Source organism: Chiloscyllium plagiosum, unplaced genomic scaffold, assembly GCF_037043375.1.
Source record: "Chiloscyllium plagiosum isolate Xiang-an unplaced genomic scaffold, Cpla_swu_hap1 HiC_scaffold_25, whole genome shotgun sequence".
Classification (NCBI taxonomy): Eukaryota; Metazoa; Chordata; class Chondrichthyes; order Orectolobiformes; family Hemiscylliidae; genus Chiloscyllium; species Chiloscyllium plagiosum.
In genome coordinates this window covers 49,981,901-50,009,078 of record NW_028270163.1, presented here as the reverse complement: position 1 = coordinate 50,009,078, position 27,178 = coordinate 49,981,901, and the positions used below count along the sequence as shown (strand labels likewise).

Sequence of the window (27,178 nt, the reverse complement as noted above, 5' to 3'; positions counted from 1 at the left end):
ACTAGAATTCAACAAAAAACAAAATTGGAAAAGAGATCATCTAATGGGAGATGTTTTTAGCTTGAAGCTAAAGGGAAAAGCCTACATTGGATGCCTTCCAGAAGATTGTACCAGAAACCCTTCAGCTGTGCTGTAAAAGACTGGTGACCAAAGGCGGACTTTTAAAGACTGCAGGAATAAAAATGGGAAAGTTCAGATCCTAGTGTCAGAAATAAGCACTCTTCTGATAAGTGAAATTACCACTACTTCCAAATCAAAATAATATGTTACACATCTACTTCCCGAGTTTTAACTAGGACAGGTTTATGCCTGTGTCCATAAGACAATGGATCAACAGAGATTTTGTGAAGCCCAGCTCATATTCCAACAGCCATGGTTGATGGTAGCATTCTAGTCAGTAAACATTGTAGAACCGCTGCAAGCCAGATAGAGACCATTAGCCCATCAGGTCTGTGCCAAACCTCCAACAGCATCCCCTCCTATCCCTGAAATCGCACATTTACCATAGCTAACCCACCTAATCTGCATACTATGGGGCAATTTAACATTGCCAATCTATGGCAACCTTAAATATCAACAATCCTAATGACGCTACTTCAATCTAAATACTGTGTAGTAATATTTCTTACATTTTACCTTCTGGCATGGATCAGGCCAACATCATCAAGTTCTGGGTTTGGGAGTACATGAAATTCAGAAGCAAAAGGTCTGATTTGCAGCTTGCCAGACAAAGGCTTTACATTCTATCAGTAGTCAGTATAGACTGCCAAAGGTGACAAGCAGGCAAGTTTCAATTAAATATTCACACACTTCTAAGATGTTTTACAAGCCACCCCCAACATTTGTTTGCCATAGTATCAATACAATGTGATTACAAAGTTAAGGAAGTGAACATTCTAGTTTGCAACTGGAAGCTTATCGAATTCCTAAAGTACTGCCAGCCATGACAGTAAGAGGTCTGAGTGTGGTTTGGAGTAAACATCGAAGGAGGAATATTTGACTTTCACCATGTAATTCAGCATCAAGAAGATTTAAAGTCAGACAAGGCGAGTCAAAAGGAAGTGACTAAGTAAAATGAAACGTGGGTCTTAAAAGCCTAGGATTAGTAGAGGAAGGAAAGGCTAGGAATGCCAAAAATAAAAAGCACTGTGTTTTAAATTGCTACATGACGATTATATCACAGTTATTACAACAGATTCTATCTGCAAAGAGGGGGAGAAAAAAAGTCACCATGATTGGTATTAAAGGCTTTCATACTTGTACGGTAACATAAGATCCTGGCAGAAGTGCAAACACCTAAAGTGTTGACATAACTGCGTGGCCTGTTACTACAAATTACAGAATAAATGCAAATTGTGCTTCCTTGCACTTGTTGCATCAGCAATGGACATTTTTTTCCCCAAACTAAACGAATATCTAATTTCTTACCTTTAAAGGTGACTGCTGAGGAACAGTTTTTGATTTCTTTGGATGTGGTGGACCAGCTGAAGTAGAAGAGTGTGCTGTTGTCTTTGATGGTTCATCAAGGATAAATTGATTACGATCCATTCCCGAGTTGCTCAGATCTTGACTTCCTGTTGGAAAGGAGGAAAGTTCAGGACTTTCATTGTTTATGGTGGATGAGGCAATGCAGTCTGAAACATCAGAATATTCTGAGGAAGGACTTGAATCAGGAGCAAGAAGCTGTGCTGAACCATCACGTGGATTTTCTGATGATTCAGAGCTGATCTGTTCAGGTGACAATTTGTCTTCATCTTTCTTCTGAAAAGGATCTGTACTGTCTTTGCTTCGTTCTTGTGTCAAGTCCATTGATGGCACTTCCTTCTGTGCAAACTCCTCCACAGTTCTGTGCAAATTAATCTCTGTGCTCAACCCATTAGGACTAGAATCATCGACAGAACAAACGGAGCCTGGTTCAGTCGCAGAGCCATCAACAACCTCGATCAGCACAGTTTTTGATTCAGATTTGTTCACTGGCTGTTTGTCAGAAATTGAAGCCAAATCCATTGCTCCATTTTGTGCATCCACATTGGATCTCTTCAAAACATATCTGTGTGAAATAATGATACAGAATTATCAAAAAATAAATCACAGAACCATATGAACGGAGTAGTCAGGCAAGAGTCAGGCAAGTTCTGGTTTAGCTATTGTCACAATGCAAACAATACCACTTTCAAAACATCAAGCATCAAGGTGTTTGAAGCAGGACTGCTTAGCTAGGAATGCTAGCTAATCTAAAATAACAGTGGTGTATGAATATACAAAAGTTTACTATCTCTGGATGTATAAATGAAGTAAAGTTGCCATAGTACCAGAGGACCATAGGGCTGCTCTCTCATGAGATACACTTGGTAGGGGTTTAAGCTGAAGGTCACCATGCCTCCAGGAAGGGAAGTTTTGAGAAGGAGAGTCCATCCAGTGCAGGAATTGAGCTCATGCTGTTCACAACACTCTGCGTCACAAACCAGCCATGCAACCAACTGAACTAACAAACATTCTTAAAATGGGCTTATACAAATGAGACCAGAAAATGGAGACCAACTCAAAAGTTTGGAAGCAATGTGTTTTTTGGAAGCAGAGTTATTTATTTCATTCAACCACGTCCTCAACCGTACTGTATTGTTGGCATTATTAGTAGAAGAATCAAAAGATCAACTATTATTTAAATAGCGACTCAAAAAAGTGCAATGCAGAAGGATCTGGGTGTTCTTGTGCATGAATCACTAAGGTTGCATGCAGCTGCAACAACTATTAAGAAAACAATCAAATTTTGGCCTTTATTGCTAGGTATTTAGAGTTTAAAGATATGAAAGTCTTGCTGCAATTATACCCAATGTTGGTAAGGCTACACCCAGAGTAGCGTGTATAATTTTTGGCTCATCTAAAGGTCACTCACCTAACACAGAGATGCAAAGGAACTTCTCCCAGACAGTGATGAATGTCTGGAATTCTCTACTCCAAAGAGTTGTGGAAGCGAGATAATTGCAAGTATTTAAAGAAGAGGCAGATAGAATTTTGAGATATTGGGGAGAGGATAGCTATTTGAGCTGGCACAAAAAAAACTGATGTCTGGGGCAGATCAACCGTGTTTTTTGCTGAACGTCAGGGCAGGGCAGGCTTGTCATGAATTCTTTTAAAGTTCAGCAATCAGTACTTCGTACAACTGTAGAATAAGGCAATACAGTAATGTGCATTGCTGCAAATGGAACAAAGCAACTTTGGTAGGGCTGATTACACAACAAAATATATTGTTGTAACCATGTTCATTTTTAAATTTAATTAATATTATGAATCATGTATATAAAAACAATGTTCGCAATTCATATTCCCAAATAGTACACAAGGTTGAAGCATTAATGCACATATATGAAAGCTTCAATTTATTTCCAAAACATTTGTGATTCTTGGGTTTACTTTTCTTACCTGCCTCCCCAATACCCTTTCATGCCTTGCTACTATCAAAATCAATTTCATAGAGATTTGAAACCTTCAGCATGCTATAGGTTCAGCAACTTCAATTCTATAACACTCCTTCATACATTAACCTGTTATTGTGTAGCTTCTTTAATCATCTATACATCCATGTAGACGATACCATTTGTGATAAAAACAGCAAAATTATTTCTTCCATGTTATCCTTGAACCTGTACTCCTTTTCAAGGTGTGCACAAAATAAAGTATTTACACAGGTAATCATAAAATTAATTATTTCACCATTCAACAAAATGCAAGAAATAAAGGTGTTGGTGCATAATTTCTCTACTTACTGTATTTCACGTTTGCTTTATTCAGCCAACACTGACTTACATTAGTTAGCAGTTAATGCCTTTTCTTTGAGATCTAAAGTTACAATTGATCATTTTATCAGTCAAAGGAATGCCTGCTTTAGGAGGGGTTTATTTCTCTTCACCGCTCCTTTGAGGAATCATCAAGAAATGTTGGAGAGAAAGGTGAAGAAAAGCACAGCACTAAGCTGCCAATCCAAGAACAACCTAAGTCGAAATCAGCATTGACTTAGTCTACATAGTCACTGACTTTTGCAAAGACAGAAATATATTGACAAACTAGAATACAAAAAAGGAACACAATGTTAGGGCCATTAACTTCCTCAAAATATACAGGCAGATCAAGATTGCTACATTTGAAGGGCTGTCACAATGGGGTCCTGCAGTCTCAGCTTCCAACTGGTCTTCGTGAATTTGTAGATCAGCCATATTTTTGAGCATCATCAAGAGCATGTAGAATGCCCTCCAAGAATTTTTTTCCAATACAAATCAATTCTTCATGTAAAAGGGTAAAGGACAAAAACAATGTTTTTTGATGCTATTCAATTACAAGGTTAAAATTAAGTACATATGCAACATGGGCTGTACAGCAACACAATTTAATGACATAATTACAGGTAAAAGCAGTCCGAAAGACAACATGAAGTGACAAATATAGCACAATAACCAAGATCCACCTTGATACAATTGAAAAGAAAAAATGCAGTAATATACAGAGAATGAATCACAGTATCAATTTGTGCGAAGAGGAGGTGAGATGCTGCATTACAAAGGAGATAAAACAACAGCGTGAGTCCTCCATAAAGACTGAATAAATACTATACCATTGCTTGTAGGCACTATCACATTTCTGAAAAGAAAACAAAAGCATACAACAGGAGAGAAAGGAGGTGAGTAAATAAACATTCACCCACAACCAACATCAATTGAATATACATGTAAAGAGATAAAATGACAAAGGTAACTAAAAGAAATCATGTATCACCCCACTGGAGTGCAGGACAGAACCATCAACACCATACAAAAAACTAGGGATTTCAAGTTTAATACCTTACTTCCAAAGCAAACAAATAGTTTGAAACAACTTATGTATTATAAGCGCATTGTGTTATTATATATGCAGTAAAATAATAAAAGGATCTGGTTTTAGAACTCGTGATTATGAAGTTTAGTTCACCCAGATTATAAGGTCTCGTTCTGCTTCTAAACATCAATTAGCAAAATCAAATTGATAGTGGTCATGTTTTAGGGTTACGGTAGTGGACTCTCAATCTAGCAGTCAAACCCTAATAATCTAAGTTATGAAAATTAGTTCAATAGATTTGGTGATTTGCGGTCATTGCTTAGAAAAACTGCATCAAGCTACCAGGTATCTATGGAAATTTTAAATGGATACTATGCAGTCTCAGCAAATACGTGAACAGTTCACACCACGTTGATGACTTGATACTGTTTGAAGTGACTGGCAAGATATTTGGTTGTAAATAACTGCTGTGAAATATGAGCAGTTCAAGGAGGTGGCCTATAAAACACTTTCTGGGTGCTACTAAGAATGGGTAATAAATACATTCATACCAGTTCACTTTGATTCCAAGAACAAATTTTAAAATGCAATGGCTCATTAATTGTGAAACTTGGTTCAACATATTAGAACTCAATAGAATTACAAAACCTAATTTTCAGAAATGGCATTCAACTATACAAATGTGACAGAATATAAAATACTATGCTTCACGGAATTTGTTCTGAACATTTAATTACATTCCACCTGTCCTCTGAAGTATACAATCCACGCAATAGCTGTCAGGTATCTGTTTTTTTAAAAAACATATACCATATGAAGAAATTAAATATGGATTACATAAAAACATATGCTGCCTATTTTCTAGAACAGATTAATTCAATTAAAAGAAAGTCATGTAAGAACAAATTTCATTTAAGAGCAAGTTTTGCAGCCCTACCCTGCCCCTATCCAATGTTACAGAACTGCATGCTGTTTCACTTAGAAGCGTGTTTTTCTTTCAGCTTCACAACAACCTTCAGCAATCAAAGATTACCTTGCCTCATTTTGTCCTTTAGTGAGTGCCATTAATCACTCCAGCTATCCATGATTGCACAAAAACATTGACTGTAATAGCCAACTCTTCAAAAAGATAATCTGAGTCATCGCATTTCAATAATTTAGGATTTGTCTAATTAGGTATCATAACTGCCATTAATCAGGCAAGTTAATTGTTAACTACGTCACACAATTTAAATTTCTAAAAATATTCCTCCTCATAATATGTTAAAATCTCACAAAGAATAATTTTAATTATGAGCACATTTTTCAAGAAAACTCTGCTTGCATAATATGCCACATACAAGCAGCAGAAAATGGGCCTTTTTCCATAACAGAAACTGTTATGAAAATAGAACGTCAGCCTGAAAAAAGAAAATACAAGCTAATGTTTCAGTTAAAGATCCTAAATCAAATTGGTATCTACTGAAATGTCTCCACCTGAAACATGAACTTGCCTGTTCTCTTTTTCAACCAAGTCTGCAGTACACTACCAGCATTTTCTTTCAGATTAATGGTGCTCCTCTCTCCCACCCTAAACAGCTTTTAAGACTTGTTTGGCAAGGCCAAAAATCTTGTTACATTTAGATTACCAATGATGATCATGTACTTAATATGATTATTCCTGCTAAATCACAGAACTGGAGATCATAGCTTTAACACCAACAATTTTTGCCAAAATATATCTGCTCAAATATGGTTGGCTTCTTACCTAATGATGGCACTACCATCAGTAAGTCCAAGTGATTTTAGAGTAGTTGCCTTTAGTGCAGATTCTCCAGCTATCTGAAACAGACCACAAAGTGAAAGAACATGCATCAAAAATGTAAAATTACCTCCATTAACTCAATATAAATTCTTGCAGATAAAACATGGATTCAACCAGATGCAGTTTAAAATCACAAGATAATTTTTTCTGTTTTAAATTCACAGAAAAGAGACTGCAGTGAGCAATAGACACACTCAACCTTACATGCTTTCATTACAAGAGTGACACAGTATTATAATTTAGATAGGGATGCATGATTACGAATCCAATTGAAACGTGATCCTGCAACCTAGATAGTTTGAGAAACGCTGCAGTAAAATAAAGAAGTATTTCCAAAGTACGTGCGTGCTTTGCTGAGTACTCAGATACTCATCCTAACAGTACAAGAATTTAATATAAAAAAGACAAAGCTTTTCTTATTACACTCTGCAAGACAGAATCACAAGAATTTCCAGGGCACGTCTGCTGTAGTCCACCTAACAACTCTTTTTCTCATGCAATATAAATTGTTGTTCCCTTTCAAATTTGGCATTCTTGTGATTCTGTCCTAACGAATGTAGGATAGCAATCTTTTGTCAGCAATACTCAAGTTGTGTCTACCAAATGGAAGTACAAGTTAATCCAATCTGCATTTCCCAGCTACGAAAATGGAACAGATACTGTGCCATAAAGGCCAAAGTAAACAAGATTACAAAATGCTATGTGAGCTCCTACCATACTTTCCACCTTATTCACAGCCTTTGAAATGTATATTTTATTCCACTGTTCTAATATTTTTGTCCCTTTGCAAATTATCATTACAACATTTTCAAGCCAGTTTAGTGCATAGCAATGGGAAATTCTAAACCTTGGGCACAACTAGGTAATTATTTTCTATTTGGATTCCTTACAATCAGCTAATGAATTCAAGTTTCCTCATTTCCCCTTCCCCCACCTCACCCTAGTTCTAAACTTCCAGCTCAGCACTGTCCCCATGACTTGTCCTACCTGCCTATCTCCTTTTTCACCTATCCACTCCACCCTCTCCTCCCTGACCTATCACCTTCATCCCCTCCCCCACTCACCCACTGTACTCTATGCTACTTTCTTCCCACCCCCACCCTCCTCTAGCTTATCTCTCCACGCTCCAGGCTCACTGCCTTTATTCCTGATGAAGGGCTTTTGCCCGAAACGGCGATTTCGAAGCAGGGAGGAAAGGGTCGTGCGAGGGAGCCGTGGTTTAATAAGGAATTGGAATCCCTTGTTAAATGGAAGAGGGTGGCCTATCTCAAGATGAGACTTGAAGGTTCAATTGGGGCGATTGAGAGTTATAGGGTAGCCAGGAAGGACCTGAAGAGAGAGCTAAGAGCAGCAAGGAGGGGACATGAAAGGTCCTTAGTCGGTAGGATTAGGGAAAACCCTAAGGCTTTCTATAGGTATGTTAGGAATAAAAGAATGACTAGGGTAGGAATAGGTCCAGTCAAGGATAGTAGTGGGAAGTTGCGTGTGGAGGCAGAAGAGATTGGGGAGACACTGAATGAATACTTTTCTTCAGTATTTACTCAGGAACAGGGCATTGTCGTCGATGCGAATACTGAGTCACAAATAAGTAGAATGGATGGCTTTGAGGTATGTAGAGAAGAGGTGTTGGAAATCCTGGAAAAGGTGAAAATAGATAAGTCCCCTGGGCCTGATGGCATTTATCCTAGGATTCTCTGGGAAGCAAGGGAGGAGATTGCAGAGCCATTGGCCTTGATTTTTATGTCCTCTTTGTCTACAGGAGTAGTGCCAGAAGACTGGAGGATAGCAAATGTGGTTCCCTTGTTCAAAAAGTGGAGTAGGGATAACCCTAGTAACTATAGGCCGGTGAGTCTCACTTCTGTTGTGGGCAAAGTCTTAGAGAGAATTGTAAGGGATAGGATTTATGCACATCTGGATAGGAATAATGTGATCAAGGATAGTCAGCATGGTTTTGTGAAGGGCAGGTCGTGCCTCACAAACCTTATTGAATTCTTTGAAAAGGTGACGGAGGTGGTTGATGAGGGGAAAGCGGTAGATGTGGTGTATATGGATTTTAGTAAGGCGTTTGATAAGGTTCCCCATGGTAGGCTACTGCAGAAAATACGGAGATATGGTATTGAGGGTGAGTTGGAGGTTTGGATTAGGAATTGGCTGGATGGAAGAAGACAGAGGGTAGTAGTTGATGGCAACGTTTCTTCATGGAGTGCCGTCACTAGCGGTGTTCCGCAAGGATCTGTTTTGGGACCATTGCTGTTTGTCATTTTTATAAATGACCTGGAAGAGGGGTTAGAAGGTTGGGTGAGCAAGTTTGCGGATGATACGAAAGTCGGAGGAGTTGTTGACAGTGAGGAAGGATGTGGCAGGTTACAGCAGGATATACAGAAGCTGCAGAGCTGGGCAGAAAGGTGGCAAATGGAATTCAATGTAGCTAAGTGTGAGGTGATTCACTTTGGGAAGAATAACAAAAAGATGGGGTACTGGGCTAATGGTCGGATACTTGGTAGTGTGGATGAGCAAAGGGATCTTGGTGTCCATGTACACAGATCTCTGAAAGTTGCCACCCAGGTAAATAGTGCGGTGAGGAAGGCATATGGCGTACTGGCTTTTATTGGTAGAGGAATTGAGTTCCGGAGTCCTGAGGTCATGATGCAGTTGTATAAGACTCTGGTGCGGCCGCATCTGGAATATTGTGTGCAGTTTTGGTCGCCATACTATAGGAAGGACGTGGAGGCACTGGAACGGGTGCAGAGGAGGTTTACCAGGATGTTGCCTGGTATGGAAGGAAGATCGTATGAGGAAAGACTGAGACACTTGGGGCTGTTTTCATTAGAGAAAAGAAGGTTTAGGGGTGACTTGATTGAGGTGTACAAGATGATTAGGGGGTTAGATAGGGTTGACAGTGTGAACCTTTTCCCGCGTATGGAGTCGGGTATTACAAGGGGGCATAGCTTTAAATTAAGGGGGGTAGATATAGGACTGAAGTTAGGGGTAGGTTCTTCACTCAGCGAGTCGTAAGTTCATGGAATGCCCTGCCAGTAGCAGTGGTGGACTCTCCCTCTTTATGGGCATTTAAGCGGGCATTGGATAGGTATATGGAGGATAGTGGGTTAGTATAGGTTAGGTGGGCTTGGATCGGCGCAACATCGAGGGCCAAAGGGCCTGTACTGCGCTGTATTCTTCTATGTTCTATCCTTGGATGCTGCCTGAACTGCTATGCTCTTCCAGCACCACTAATCCAGAATCTGGTTTCCAGCATCTGCAGTCATTGTTTTTATCTAATGAATCTCTGGCCTGGCACCAATCTTCATCTCAAAAACAAAAGTTCCAAGACTAGATCTCATACTCCTGAAATTTATAAACTTGAAAACCTCTGAATTCTGTTTTGAGATTTTGGTATCAAAAGTTTTTACCAGATGGTATGCTGAATTGATGTAGAAACACTAAAAATGTTGATATTTTTAAAGATAATAAATCTGAATTAGGGTAATACGAAAGATTTGAACCTGCACTGTTTGTTAATTGTGCCAACATTCAACTATCCTACACGGAAAATTCCTCCCCTTCTATTTTAGCAGACGTGCTGGTCTGGTTACATTTTAAACTGGTTAAAATTAAAATAGCAAAATTTCATACTCAAGAAATGCTCAAATTTCTTGTTGCACAGCAGAATTGCATGCTTCTAATATTGCACTTTGTTGAAGCTCAACACTACATTCAAGTCATTTAGACCAAAGTGTCGATTGGCTATAAAATAATGTTGCATTCAGGACTTCATATCAGACAATGCCTTTCTGTTACTTATTGACAAAATTCTTTTGCAAGCTAAGAAGCCCTTTTACAAATATTTCATGCCTAGGATTCACCTGTATGCCAAACATTCATGACTTGCAGCTACATAAAATCTTAATGCAGTTAAGTCATCCAAAGGCGCTTCTCACAGGAATTATCAGAAAAAAATTAACTCTGAGGCGCATGAGAGGTTTGGGCATTGAGGTAGGTTTTAAGGAGCAACTTAGGAGAAGAAACAAAAAGATTGAAAGGGTTTAAAAAGGGATTTCCAGAGTTTAGGAACCAGTTGAAGGCACAGCAATCAATATGGGACAAACAAAATTGGGGATACACAAATGACCGAATGGGACGTATACTGCATCCCTGGATGCATGTTAGTGCTTAAAGATTTAGAAGAGGGAATGGAAGGATCTTAACATAAGAAAGAGAATTTTAAATTCTAAACTCTGCCTAACCTGGAGTCAACAGAAGTCAATGAGCAAAACAAAGGTAATCAGTGAACAGAACTTGCTGTGAATTAAGATATAGGCAATAGAGTTTTAGTTGACCTCACATTTACAAAGAAAAGATGGAATGGTGGCAAGGATAGCAGTGGAATTGTTTAGGCTTGAGGTAACAGAAACACAGATGAGGGCTTCAGCAGATGGAAACAGAGGCACAGATAGGTCTTATTAGAGGTGCAAGTAGGTGGTCTAGGTGAAGAACAGGGCTTGAGGTCTGAGTCAAAAAGGACACTAAGTTTGCAAACGGTATGGCTCAGCTGGAATTGGTTTCATCAAGTTTAATGTGAAAGGAATTTTATTTAAACTTCCATACTTTAAAACCAAACTTACAACATTTACCACTAACGTTTAAATAATGGCAGGCATATTTTGATGTAACAGTATACAATTATTTCAAGCACACCAATTAGTTTTACAGTGCTGTCTCAGAGGTCTCAGAAAGAATCTAACTATCCAGTCTGCAAACCAAAGCTTCGCAATGCAGCATGACCCATTCCTGTACATTATTTTACTATTATAGCCACAGTTATATCTTCTGCATGTGCAGTGTTTCGAATTTATCACTTTTTTGATCATTACTTTTATTATCTGTCATTAACATGAGCTTTTTTAAACCTTCCAAACTGGCAACCAGCTACAACTTTGGAGACTGGAACATCCAGAGATGTCAAACAAAATAAATCTTAGCCAATTATTACAGTTAACATACACTTTGGATAAAGACAGACAAATTGTCCTTATGTCTAAACAAATTAAATATCACCAGCACAATCCAGTCATTCAAAATAACATATTACAGAAATGGAGAATAATGCCAAAGTATTTAAACTGCTTACTGTTTTAAGTTGGTTGATTATTCTTCCATGTCTAAATTACTTCTGCACTTCTTAAACAGTATTTGCTTACAGAATAACTGAAGTGGACCTTTTAAGTGCAAAAAAAAACACTTCTCAAATAGTTCAAAGCATCAATTCATAGAAAATACCTTTAAAAGATCATGAGCAACAAAGATGTTAGAATTAAACCAATGCTAGAAAAATGTTTTACTTGGCAAACAGATCTTTTCTAAACTTGCCTATTAGCTTCTGGCTTGCCAAAAATTATGCCTTGAACTTTTAATCAGAACTTTAAATGCGGTTAAAAAGATGTGCAGTTCAAGGAGTTGAAACTAATTGGTTAAAGTTAACCAGTCACATATTAGATTAGATTAGATTACATTACAGTGTGGAAACAGGCCCTTCGGCCCAACAGGTCCACACCGACCCGCCGAAGCGCAACCCACCCATGCCCCTACATTTACCCCTATACCTAACATTACGGGCAATTTAGCATGAACACTTCACCTAACCTGCACATCTTTGGAGTGCAGGTTACTGGGCTGCAAGAGGTCAGAGGCTGGGTATTCTGTGACAAGTGCCTCACCTCCTGACTCTTAAAAGTCTTTTTATCATCTGCGTAACACTATGATGGAATACACTCCAAGTGCTTGGAAAACTGCAACTCCAGAAGCTTGAACCCCATCCAGAAGAAAACAGCCCACCTCATCTGCAACCTTAAACCTTCTTAACCATCAGTGCAGTGCCATGCCTGATTCACAAGATGCACTGCAACAACTTAATCAAAGCTTCTTCAGAATCATCTCTCAAATCTCAGTCAATTACAGAGAAAAGGATAAAGACAGCAGGTTTATAGCAACATCATGACCTCCATGTTATACATCATCCTGGACTACAAATTCTAGGCAATTCTGGAGTTAAAAGCATTCCATGTCTTAAATTGAACTGTTCCTTCTCAAAATATATATTCCTATTTTAGGCTTCTGGGATTAACTTTCTACCAACAAGATTACCTTATCTCTTAATAACTGAAATAATTGCAAAATCAAATGATTAATGTACATTAATTCCAATGTACCAACTGGAGGGGTATGGTGGTGGTGCCAAAACTAAACTGTAGTTGAACTTTCCAGGATCAGGGGAAAAAAAATAGAAAAATGCTAAATCTTAAAACAATCAATTCTCTATATTACACAAGAAAGAATCTCTTGGTGCCACTGAGTAATTTAAAAATAAATCATTGGATTGTTGAAATCCAGGACTGGACAATATTGGCTGTTACCAACTTATGCCATACATTTTCAGGAGCAAGTGTAAGATTCTGAAAACTGCAGCTTCACTGAAGCTAAGCATAACATGGATATAGTAGTGGTACACACTGCCTACTCCTGTAACAAGGTTTCTTGAACAATAGTTTCAGATTGCTAGACTGGCGTCAGCTCCAGCAGTTTTGAACTGAATAATGGTGAGAGCTACTTTTAATGCCTCAAACAATTTCCATTAAAGCTAAGTGTTCTCAGTGTCTGACTTAAATGGTCAATCATGACTGTGCTTTACACAGTTCTTGAAGTTGCTATCAGACACATGGTGAGAAAGCAAACCACAGAAAATCATTTTACATAACTGGCAATTCAATGTCATGGATGTGAAAAGATCTTGGAAATTTAATTACTCTTCATGATATGTTATTTCCTCCTGGTGAACACAGCTAACCTGGGATCACTCCTGCAGTACAGGATACCAAGAATCAATATGCTTTGAGATATATATACTGATAAAGACAGATTGAGGCTAACAAAATGCACTGCACAATTATCTTAAAAGTTAACAACCAATATCTTCCATAACTAGACATATGTTAATGCCTTTACACACTCAAGGCACTCTGCATGCATGCAGTGTCAACTGGGAAGATAGTCAGGGAGGTAAAATTGCTGTTCTGACTCAGTGTCCGGTATCCGGCTTGATGCCACTGCACCTGCAAGATTTAACTGCTTTAGATCAAATCAAACTGCTGCAAAAACATAAAATATTTTTATAACACTGATTTTATTCCAACATTTTTACAGCAAGTGTCACATCTATGAAAGTAGTTTTCCGCTACCGTGCGCTTTGAACCATTTGAGAGCTGTAGCAGCATTCTTTTACACCACTGGAAAAGACTAGATTACAGTTATTTGAACCACACTATGTCGGCAAAGCACAATCACATATTTATTGTACTAGAACAGGCTCAGAAAAATTCACGGCAGTAGATCAGGTATTCTGAGACTCTTTCCACAATCTTCACATTTTTGATAAATGAATATTCAGAAAGAATTTCAGTCCAACTATTCATCTGTATGGATCTTCCCAGCTAATTTTGACTTTCAAATAGAATGGCAGCTCTATGGCTGCCAATGTAGGTTAATACATTCCAAAATATGAATCCTAGGATTTACAGACACTAGAGTACCATGAGCTCCAAAATATAATGGATATATTAATAAATTCTTTTGTCTACAATCACAGATTACATTTTCAGCTTTTTCCATCAAGAAAATTACAATTGTTGATAGTGCGCAGGATAGGAATTTGTTGTGTGTCACAATTGGGCCCAGTTGTAAAGAAAGGGTTTAGATGCACAAAATAAATCACTTAATACTTTAGGGCATGATGGTAATTTGCTGCAACAGCATCTATTCATAAAAATCTTTGAAGAAAACATAGCGGGAATTTCTTTTTTAAACTTACCTCATCTCTCATATAAACACAGACTGGAATAGCTTCCAACAGCTGTTCTTCAGAAATCCTAGCAAAACAGGAAAAACTGTCAACATTTGATCTTGTACAGAGCAAAAATATTTATCACCTAGGTAGCAGGGGACACTTATGATCAAAATGTTAAGTAAGGGCAATAAAAATATCATGAACTGTTCAGTTTTTGACTGCTTTCTTCAGAGGTCAATACCATACAGATTTTAATTTGATCCACGAAGGAATACCTTGAGTAACCCAGTTGCAACTGCTACCATTTAACTATAAACAGCTGTCAACATCTCCATACTCAAGGCACACTCCAGATGCTTACCCATCTGCTACAACCTGAAAGGTGTTGACAATAAATATAGAGGCTGCACTCCGTGGTATGACGCACCGTACGGACTAGAAAATGAATTCAGCTCACTTGGCTTTCAGTAAGGTGCTCCTTTTGATCATTTTAAAACTGCGGCTGAAGAATCTAGTTCAAAATTACTGACGATACTTGTTTTAATTAAGCACTCTGTGAGTTCAGCAAGTTTTTAAAATGTGGACAATTCAGTGACTTTCACCATCACTTTTTAAAAATTTCTATATCAATTCCAGTCAGGTCCAAAGCAGCAATCAAGTTCAACTACATTGCAAGTTGCATTGGTGAGGCCTCTTCTGGAATACTGCGTCCAGTTCTGGGTGCACAGTTATAGGAAGGATATTATTAAGCTAGAGAGGGTTCCGAAGAGATTCGCCAGGATATTGCCAGGCATGGAAGGCTTGAGTTATAAAGAAAGGCTGGACAGGCTGGGACTTTCTTCATTTGAGCATAGGAGGAGGAGAGGCAACCTGATAGAAGTTTATAAAATAATGATGAGTATAGATTGAGTTAATCGTAGTTATCTTTTTCTAAGGATGGGAAATTTCAAAACTAGAGGGCACATTTTTAAGATGAGAGAAGAGCGATTTTAAAAAGACACAATGGGTGGTTCATGTGTGGAATGAACTTCCTGAGGAAACTGTGGATATGGTACAGTTACAATGTTTAAAATAAATTTGGATAACTATGTGAATAGGAAAGGGTTGGAGGGATATGGGCCAGGAACAGGCAGGTCAGACCAGTTTAGTTTGGGATTATGTTCAACACAGACTGGTTGGACCGAAGGGTCTGTTTCCATGCTGTATAACTCTAAAGGTATTGATTGTTTATCAATTTAGTTACTGTATGTGGTTACAGGTAGTAACTCATCACCTTAGTGGGTTGTGTATAAATTGCATTCAAAGGTTTGAATAAGAAAGTTTCAAGAACATTTATTGACAAGAGAAAATTCAAAAGTAGATAAAATATTCTCTCAAAATAAAAAGGACTCGTCTCTAAGAAACTGAGGAAGAATACAAATGCATGTTACTTTTACTGTAATATACTTGTTATAAATGAAAATGGTACAAATAATAACATATCATTATCAACATTACACACCACATATCTTCCACCTTTCGGTGAAGTGATCATATCTGACAGAGTGTTCTCTTGTGTTTGTTCTGGCCAATGGACATTCCAATCACCATAAACCAACACCCCATTTACAAAGTTTACTCAATTGAAAATAAGACCACGGGTTAACTTTCAGTGTCTCAAAAGTTGTGAATGTAATCCTTGCCGATTGCAACTACCACAGATATACTAGTCATTATGCTATAACATACATTTTGTCCATGCGAATTTGCTATAACACGATTGACAAATTGGGGACACTGTTTCTAAAGCGCAAACTTTTAAAGCATGTATTGGTTATAATGCAATTCTGGCCCTATTAGTTTAAATGGTGCTGCTCTTACTCAATTTTCTTATAACACAGGATGGCACGAGAACAGAACTACCACTTTGCAGCTGTACTAACTGCACTGCACTCAATATCATCAGCCTCTTCCTAGAGTTGGTAGAGACAGGTATACTGAGGACCTCTTTCCGAAAGCTCAAGTCTCACATAACCTCTCTTACATCAGCCACCTCTGAAAGGGATAAAGGTAATTTAAGCAGGAACATGACTACCATTACTTCTATCCATGGCTCTCATGCAACAAACAATTTTTGGTAAGCAATATATAAAAAAGTGCATCCTCAAAACTTGATAAAAATTACCCAATGGAAAGAGCTCCTATTTGCTTTGCAAAATTAGGATCATGATATGATCAATACTGGATTTTGCAGAACCTCCACTTGTACTTTAACCTTGTAAACTAAAACATTACCAAGGCACCACAAACAACAGGTTCTTAAAAGAGTTTTTCCTTTGGATAACACAATCCAAAAAAGTATCCAAAGTGTATCACAATATAATGCTCCAGACAAGTAGGTAGGTCATCACTTTGCAAAGGAAACCAAACCTTTGCCCAAGTAAAATAGATTTTTTGTGATATAATCATATTCGTTTTGAACAATCTATAGGAAAGATATGCCCAAATTGAAAAGATTAACTACAGTTCTTTATAGATATAGGTGGGTATATTAGCATTTAATATAATTAGCATTGTTTCATCAGTCAGTATACACTGATTGTAGGATGGTGAACTTAGATTTTGGCTACCAAATGCTCTTACATTCTGAATAGACACATTTTAAAATAAGGATGAAAGGAAAAACACTGGACCTGAAGTTGCATCAAAAAATTACAAAGAATGTTCAATCTTGAGTGTTATGAAAAAAATTTTTTTGTAATATAGATAAGGAAAGTTAAATCATTTTAAAATGCCTGGGATTTAATTAGTTACTCTTACAGTGGTCACTAGTCACTCATTCTTGGCTATTTAAATTACAGCTAATGATCATTTCTCAAGTAATAGATTTTGATTGGGTTTAGCCCATAAGCCTGCTTCACTTGATACAAAGTAAGTTGTTTTAAGTTCTTTTTAAAAGTGAAGAGTTTAGATAACCCAAATCAGAATACTGTGCATCCTACAGAGGTGAGAATGTAAAAAACTGTCTTATGAATAAATTTGAGAAAATGCTCCCAGAAAATATATGTTCTGCATCTAAATATACTTAATTTTTTGTAAAAATTGCAACACTTAAAGAGTTCCTGTTTCTGATTGTTTTATACTAATTATTGTTACCAGTTTAAAATGATTAAGGGGAAATCATGCCTGACAAATTTATATGAATTCACTGAGGGTGTAACAAGTAGAATAATGGGGAATCAGTAAATGTAATACATTTGGATTTCCAAAACATGTTCAATAAGGAACCATACATAAAGCTACTCGATAAGAGCCCATGCTGTTAGGGGCAGAATATTAGCATGAGTAGAGAACCAGTAATCAATAACCCATACCTATGTTTTGATTTTGTGAACAACCTTTAATCTCCCTTTGTGTACGTGGGCATGTTATTGTCCCAAGATTTGCATCAATATCATTCACATCTTGATGGTTTAATTCCTCCAATTAGTTTTCCATCTCTCAACCACACCCAGATAAAGTCAGGGATGACATTCTTATCACTATGGTACATTATTTAATTTTGTCTTCTGCAGTCTTTAACACTGTTCACAAAAGACTAAGTAAAGTCACCATAGTCCTACCAGACCATACAGTTGCATAGGCTGGGACATTTTCCCTGGAGCATAGGAGACTATGGTGTGACCTTATAGAGGTTCAGAAAATCATGAGGGGCATAAATAAGGTGAATAGTCAAGGTCTTTTCCCCAGGATAGAGTTGTTAAAAACTGGAAGGCAAGGGTTTAAGGTGAGATGGGAAATATTTAAAAGGGACCTGAGGGGGAACTTTTTCACTCAGAGGTTAGTGCATGTATGGAACAAGCTGTCAGAGGAAGTAGGAGATGGGGACATTTAATAGAAACATAGATAGGAAAGGTTGAGAGGGATATGGGCCAAACGCAGGCAAACAGTACCAGTTCATTTTTGGAAACCTGATCAGCTAACGGGTTTGTATATGTACTATATGACTATGACTCTAAGGCAGAGAATTGGGATAAAGGGGGAAATTTCAGATGGCAATCTGCAACTAGAGGAGTGCACAGGGATCAGTGCTAGGGCCACAATTATTTATAATGTACAGGGACATAATAACAATTTGGATGAGGAAAGTGAGCGTACTATCACCAAGTTTGCAGATGACACAAAAATGGGTGCGAATGCAGGTCAATGAGATGTCAGAGTCTACAGAGGGATATAGACAGATTAAGTGAGTGGACAGAAATTTGGCAGATGAAATAATATAGGAATGGTATTGTTTGTATTTTAGCAGGAAGAATAAAGGGAACAAAAATGTCTAAGTGGGAGAAAACTGCAGAAACCTGCATCAAAGTGATTCGGGGATCCTTGTGGATGAATCTCAAAAATGTTAGAAATCACGACACCAGGTTATAGTCTAACAGGTTTATTTGAAGTTACAGGCTTTTGGAGAGTAGGCCTTCATCAGGTGTAGAGAGAGAGGGAAGCACCCAGAACACAGAATTTATGGGCGGTGAGGTCAAAAGATCACACAAATGGTGTATGTGGAGTGTCAAATAATAAGTCCCTGCAAGTGACCAAGGGTATTAGATGGTGTGAGTAAAGTATCAATGAATAACAAGCGAAGGGATGACCTATAAATCCAGTTAAATGAGGCAAGAAGATAATTACAAAACATTAAAAATAAGGTGGTACTGGAGACAAACCAGATGTTTGGAATAACATGGATCAAAAACAGAAGTCGCTGGAAAAGCCCAGCAGGTCTGGCAGCATCTGTGAAGAAAAACCAGAGGAAGGGTCACTAAACTCAATCTGATTTTTCTTCAGAGATGGTGCCAGAGCCACTGAGCACCACACATCCTCCCCCAACCCCCAGCAACCCCAAAGGCCTGTCCACCATCAACAAGACACAATGTATGAGTGTAATGAATACTCTCCATGTGCAGCTCCAACAACAAGAAACCTGACACCATTCAGGATGGAGCAGACCACATGATTGTTTGTGGATGTGGTGACATTGAGCCCCTCAACGACAAAGCTCAGTAAAAGCAATGTTTACTATCTACAAGATGCACTGCAGAAACTTTCCATAGATCTTTCAACAGCCCCTTCCAATGTCATGACCACTAGAAGGACAAGAGCAGCAAATATATTGGATCAGCACACACAGAGGTCCCCCTCCAAGCCACTTACTATCCTGAGTTAGAAATGCATCCCCATTCAGTGTCCTTGGTCAATGTCCCGAAATTCCCTTCCTAATGGCATTGTGGTACTACCTACAGCACGTGGGCTGCAACAGCTCAAGAAGGCAGCTCGCCACCACTTTCTCAAGGGCAACTAAGTTCAGGCAATAAAGTGCTGGCCCAGCCAGAGATGCCCACATCTCATGAGCGAATAAAGAAAAATGCATATAGCTCCTTTACTAAGAAACCATAGAAGCCATCATAACGGGGACATGTTGTTCTGACACACCATTTGACGTACAAACTAAAATATTCTGTGTCAAAGAAAAGGAAAACCAGGAGCAATCTTTGTGTCTGGTCACCTATCTTAACTTCAAGGCGTCGCATAAGGATTAATCCCAACATACTGCCTTGTCAGCATGCAGAATTAATCATCAAAACTTTTGATTACCAGAAACTAAAATTCAATTTATGGTGAACTTTCTTTTTAATAAAAGGAATATAACATACATTAAAATGTAAAATTAAATCAATTTAAATTTCCCTCACTTTGAATGAAAATATATAGTATGGAATTAATTTGACAAACAGTACTACACCTTCAAATGGACAGCCCTGTGCATTTGGGAATAGATTATTCAGAAGAGTTTCATTAAGACAGAACACTGCATTTGGTTAAACCTTTGAGCAAGCCAAAAAAAAGGTGTCATACAGTGCTGCAGCAACTTATTAACCAACATGCACACAAGATCAAACAACCTGAAACATGACACATTCTGCAACAGCACCTAACAATGTGTCAAAATAAGTTATATAAATAATACAATCTCAGAGTCAATTTTGAAAACATTCATTTCGCCTGTACAAATATTGGAATCTTCACAAGTTTTTATATAAACAGGAAAACTGCAGTCAAAGGATAGATTATTATAAATACCCAATTTTGAATATATTTGCTATATAATAAAAAAACACAAAATGTATACATTTTTGAATAATTTGAACTTTAGAACAATCCTAATGTAAGTCAATATTCTTGTTGCTGTTTCAAACTTACGCTACAGTCAACTGTTCAGTAATTACTTTGCAAATGATTTTTGCTTTGAACACCAATGATCTACAACAATAGCAAAAAAATTGCAAATTCATGAGTCTTTCCCCTCTAGTACAAAGTAGAAAATCACACAACACCAGTATATATGTGTGCGTATGCTTGGTTGAGAGAGAGAGAGAAGAAAGAGAGGGAGAAAAAGAGAGAAAGAGTGAGTGTGTGTGTGTGTGTGTGTGTGTGTGTGTGTGTGTGAGTGAGAGAGAGAGAGAGAGAGAGAGAGAGAGAGAGAGAGAGAGAGAGAGAGAGAGAGAGAGAGAGAGAGAGAGAGAGATGGGGTATGTGCGAGAGGGTGAGTTTGGGGTGAATTTGTCAGTCTGACATTGGAACACAGACAGACTTCACACCTATTGTTTAAAAAGCTGAGCTATCTTGAGAAAGTAGATATGGGATTTACATGTCAAAGAACAGAAACCAGCATATCCCATTATAAAAGGTGAAAGTTTTAATCTAAGATTGTTTACTATGACACTGGACACTGGACTCCTTTGGCTTTAAATTCTATGAGCATGATCTTAACCTCCACAACTATCTGATGAAGGAGTGGCGCTCCGAAAGCAAGTGCTTCCAAATGAACCTGTTGGGACTATAACCGAGTGTTGTGATTTTTAACTTTGTCCAACCCCATTCCAACACCTGCACTTCCAAGTCAATACAAAGTAGGGCTGCACAGTAGCATACTGTATTAAAAATTCATATGGTATAGGTTGATCATGTCAACATATTTCTGCTCAAAAGTGAACTAAAGCTCTTATCAAGAAGTGTTAGCATGGTTTATGATGAGCAATATTTCTCTGCCACTGAAAATTCAGACCTAAACCACAAAACATTTTGCAGAATGAAATATTAATAAAATCTACTAATTAGGTATCAGCGGTAGTGCAGGAGGTCATGCCCCACTTCAGAACTTGAATAGATAACCTGGGTTGCTATTTCAGTGCACTGTCAAGTTTTTAAGTGGAGGCCTTAACTGCTTACTTGGGTGAATGTAAAAAATTACTACTCGTTATTCCAAGAGATTCTCTGACGTTCATCAACTTCCACACAAGATCTTGAAAGTGGAAGCAAACTTGCATTTACAACATGAAAATGGTTGCTACATCAACTGCAGACAAAAAACGACAAGCAGGCTTGAACCTTCTGAATAATGTGTAAGTGTTGAATTTTTTAGATTATATTGAAGCGCTCAATTTGTAGGGTTGACTACTACACTGGCACTAGTTTAAAGGGGGTGAAATTCACGCTGCAGTTCAAAATACCATATTATTAGCAGAAGTTGATTTGATCGCTCAACTAATCCAGGGTAAAGAAGAAAAGCACGATGAATTACGGTAAAGGGAATTACCAGATAAAAGCAAGAGAAACAAGAATGAATTTCTGGTAGTAAATTTTATTTATACACACTGGTACGAAAATCTAACATGTCAAAGATTCATTGGAATCCTGCAAAATCACACTGTTCGTCATCATCGTGGCCTGGTATAATGACTCACTTAAAGTGAAACATTCCTTAAATTCTGAATGTGTAAGCGTCTTGAACCTTACCGCCAAATTCTTCCATTTCCCTCCCATTTACTCTCGTACGTAATGAACCTCAGAAACATTCACAGATTTATCAAATAATTAAAGATTACGTAGCTAATATATCTCACTTTTATTCAGATATAATGGCACAATTAAAATGATATTAACTTTTAGATGTATAGTGAACAAAGTGTCATAAACACTGACAGACTTAGAACCGGACTGAATGAATGAATGAACCAAAACGTGCTGCAGTAAATGAAGTGGGCTAAGTAGTGTTATGAATGAATGAATGGAGACGCAATATAGTAAACATAGAGCAATGAGTAGAGTTACCGGTATGAATGAATATATGCGAATTTGTTTAAGTGGGTTAATGGGAAATGCAGTTTCCTTTGCAAGAGGTTTATAATGCAATATAGTAGGGCCTCATTTTACACGAGATATATGGAAAATACAAGACTTTTTGGCCAAAAATAAGGGGTCGACTTTTACCCAAGATTGACGTTTACTTGGGTATATACAGTAATTAGACAGCAAACTCTATTAGTGCCACTAAAATCTACCCAATAGAGAGATGGTCACACTGTTAATCTTACTGTAATCTTAATATGATTGAACCAAAATCAGCCATGCAAGGGGTCCAATGAAAGATGATGCATGTGAAACATTGTTTTTCTCTCTCTACAGAAATGCTTAACCTGAATTTTGAGAATACATTCATTCATTAGCTCAAAAATCTCCATTTCAGCAAACAAAAGTAAATTATTCTGTTCCCAGGGATTTTGTTGAGAATAAATCAAACAAAACAAATGCTTCCTTACTGGACATCTATATGCTTAATTAAACACACATGAACTATAAAGATTCTTCTCACACAATACTAGTGCTTTAAACATGGGGCATAGCAATGCCTGAGCTTCAAAGTTTAATATCTTCCACCTGGTTCGGATACTAAAACAATCCAGCTTTGAAGCCTGGCCCATTCGACTTTCCAGTCTCTCAGCAATAATCTTGCATTTACTCACCACAGTTTTATTTCTTCCAAGTCCACCATCACATTTCCAACTTCCTCCACCTAATTTTGCATTCTACCATCTTAACTTAGTAAATAACCAATTCAGCACCTACTCATTACTCAAAGTAAAACTGACAAACAAGGTATTCTTCTAGAATCTCTGCCAAGTTAAACTTCCTTCTACTCTGTATTGCAATTCAGCAAAAATCTTGGGTTATACTTTACCGAAACTGTAGCTACACAATCTCAACTGGTGGGATTACATCAGGAAATGCACAGACACAGATGCGGTATTGTCCGCACCTCAGCATGTCAATATCATTCTACTACACTTGGAATTTAATTCTCTAAGTTCAGCAGATACAGATCCAAAAAAGATTTGCAAAACTTGGTGAATTTTCTGCATAAGAGTTTTGGTGAAAAATTGGTCACAGTTCAATATTTACTCAAGAAAACAGATATCAAGTCTCAACAACAAAAATTGTGACAGCCATAAACTTCAAGTGTTTGAGACCATGAGGCTTTAATGTAGTAAATTTAACAAAACCTAATTCATTCTTCTCTAACTGCCATTTTGTGAGCAGCTGTAGCCATTTTATATGGTGAAAGACTGTCATCCTAGTTTCAAGCTCCACTCCCAGGCAATCTTCATCCTGGCTTCTGCCTGAAAATGATCCGAACTGTCTGCGAACCTTGGCATCCTGCTCAACCTCAAAGTAAGATTCCATAATATTCATTCCAACATCCAAAGTTGCCACTTGTACATCCACAACTCTGCCCTTGCATCAGCTCACTTGCTGAAAAAGCTCAGTAATACCATTAATGATTATCAGTTTGACTATTTCCATGTTTGCCTGGCTACTGTCCACTGCAAACCCTGTGCAAACTTTAGATTATCCAAATCTCTGATTCAAATGTGAAAAAAGTCTCATTCACTCACTACGTATTCTCTGACCTATACGGGCTCCTGGCCCAGTAACACTGCAATTTTAAACTTTCATCCTCAAGTTCAAATCTCTTCACAGTCTCCCCCACCCTAATTCAAAACTCTTCTTTCCCTATAACCTTCTGAAATCTTTATACTCTTAATTCTGGTACATTACACATCATATTTAGATGTCCTGCCACTGGTAGTGATATCTTCAGTTACCAGCCTCCTAACTTTGGAATATCTTCCCTTGACCCCCTCGCTGTTCATACTCACTCTCCCTTTTGAAAGGCAATCCTTAAAACACACTTCTTTGTCTAAGGCTTTGGCCGTCTGTCCTAACACTTCACAAAGCTTAATATCAAACTTTGAAGAACTCTCTGTGGAACGCTTTAGAATGTTAACTCCATTAAAAGCACTTTGTAATTACTATATAGTACTGGAAATCATTTGAACCATAATGTTGACAATAGTAATATTCATCTGGCAGGATCGAAAACATATTAAACTATCAGCTTAGTGACTAATAGCCAGTAATTGGCTTACTTCTATTTACATACAAAATATTAATACTAAAATAGCAAGTTTGACTTGAAAACAAGTTTCTTTTTGAAGTTTAGGATGGTAAGCATAAGATGATGTAGTGGATTCGAAAGTGATTTGCAGTGTTTAGTTTTTCACAAATGCTACACAAGATGAAAGTCTACTCATTTATCTGGCAATCAGGGTCCCAAATGGAATTTTTAAAAAGTCAGTGCCAACAAAATATCCAGGATATTACAGCTCACAACTCATAATAAATTAATATGCCAAGAATCGCATCAGGTTTAACATAAGCAGATTAAGTTTGTGACTGGCAGCTTTCAATGAAGTAGATTGAAAACTTATGAAGCACAGAGAAAGTTCAGAACTAGATTTCTACACACGAAATACATTGTGATTCAATGGAACTTCCCATGTGCTACATATTATCATAAACAGAGATCAAAGTAAATAACTAATTCATGATAAAATGCTTGTGTTCTGCTACATAAAAATTATGCAGTCTTGTGTGTGCTCAAAACTAACTCAGCTGCAAGGTTTGTAGCTCAGGTTGAGGTTGAGGGTGTAGGTTTGCTCGCTGAGCTGTAGGTTTGATATCCAGACGTTTCACTACCTGGCGAGGTAACATCATCAGTGGCGACCTCCAAGTGAAGTGAAGCTGTTGTCTCCTGCTTTCTATTTATATCTTTCTCCTGGATGGGGTTCCTGGGGTTTGTGGTGATGTCATTTCCTGTTCGTTTTCTGAGGGGTTGATAGATGGCATCTAGATCTATGTGTTTGTTTATGGCATTGTGGTTGGAGTGCCAGGCCTCGAGGAATTCTCTGGCATGTCTTTGCTTAGCCTGTCAGGATAGATGTGTTGCTCCAGTCGAAATGGTGGTTTTTTTCATCCGTGTGTAGGGCTATGAGGGAGAGAGGGTCATGTCTTTTTGTGGCTAGCTGGTGTTCGTGTATCCTGGTGGCTAACTTTCTTCCTGTTTGTCCTACGTAGTGTTTGTGGCAGTCCTTGCATGGAATTTTGTAGATGACGTTGGTTTTGTCCATGGGTTGTACTGGGTCTTTTAAGTTTGTTAGTCTTTGTTTGAGAGTGTTGGTGGGTTTGTGTGCTACTAGGATTCCGAGGGGTCTTAGTAGTCTGACTGTCATTTCTGAAACTTCTTTGATGTATGGTAAGGTGGTTAGGGTTTCTGGCTGTGTCTGGTCTGCTTGTCGTGGTTTGTTCTTGAGGAATCTGCGCACTGTATTTTTTTGAGCATCCGTTCTTCTTGAATACGTTGTATAGGTGGTTCTCCTCTATTTTCCGAAGTTCGTCTGTGCTGCAGTGTGTGGTGGCTCGTTGGAAAAAGACATGACTCTCTCTCCCTTGTAGCCCTACACACGGATGAAAAAAACCACCATTTCGACTGGAACAACACATCTATCCTGGGACAGGCTAAGCAAAGACATGCCAGAGAATTTCTAGAGGTCTGGCACTCCAACCACAACGCCATAAACAAGCACACAGATCTAGATGCCATCTATCAATCCCTCAGAAAACGAACAGGAAATGACATCACCACAAACCCCAGGAACCCCATCCAGGAGAAAGATATAAATAGAAAGCAGGAGACAACAGCTTTGCTTCACTTGGAGGTCGCCACTGATGTTACCTAGCCAGGTAATGAAACATCTGGATATCAAACCTACAGCTCAGCGAGCAAACCTACACACTAACTCAGCTACTCAATGTAGACTTTCAAATCTTTTAGCATAACTGAGGGCAAAAATATCATTTTGAAAGCTCATATGTTCCATTTAAATGTGCAAAACTAAAATACTACAGATTAAGAAAGTCTGAAGTGAAATTTCTTTTCACTTATTGGAGATAGAAAGCAATCTGAACAATTCTAACAAGGTGCATCCACCTCTGCCAGTAAGGTGATCAATTGATAAAAAAAACTGTACCAGCTATAAACTGATCACAACTTTTGCAATTTAAGAGCAAAAAAAAATTCAAGCTTACGGAAACCAACCCTATTTTGACAAGTCTTATGACAAACTAGAACCATATTCTATACAATCAAGCCCATGACATTTATAGCATTATCTATCAGGTCCTGCATTAAATTCCACTTGATTGCTTTTTTTTAAAAAGATCAATTTTTCAAGTTTTTTTTTATGAAGTACATTTGTCTCGTGAAGAAATTGGCTGCTGAGTTATGCTCAGTGGGAGAGGTGCAACAATAGAATGATAGAAAAGTTCAGCTTATAAAAGATAATGGACCATAAGGACATTAAAGAATTTGCTAAAGCAAGTAATGTTAGCTAAGATATATGCAATAGAATCTGTGCACTCAAGGGTAGATGCCAACATAGAATGGAGACGTTGAGGAATTCAGCAGCAAGTGAATAATTCCAAATGTACTCAATAAAGAGCTACATCAGAAATAT

General features: G+C 37.9%; 1 protein-coding gene across 2 annotated transcripts in view; it reads right to left on the bottom strand.

Moving 5' to 3' along the window:
* aspscr1 (ASPSCR1 tether for SLC2A4, UBX domain containing) overlaps positions 1 to 27,178 on the bottom strand; it is a 225,808-nt gene that overhangs the window by 135,811 nt on the left and 62,819 nt on the right. For both annotated transcript variants that reach the window (XM_043714988.2, XM_043714990.2), the window contains exons 5-7: positions 14,475 to 14,532; positions 6,557 to 6,630; positions 1,429 to 2,050 (exon numbers count right to left, since the gene is read on the bottom strand). In XM_043714988.2, coding sequence (XP_043570923.2) covers positions 1,429 to 2,050; positions 6,557 to 6,630; positions 14,475 to 14,532 — 754 coding nt within the window. The remainder of the gene's footprint in view (positions 1 to 1,428; positions 2,051 to 6,556; positions 6,631 to 14,474; positions 14,533 to 27,178) is intronic.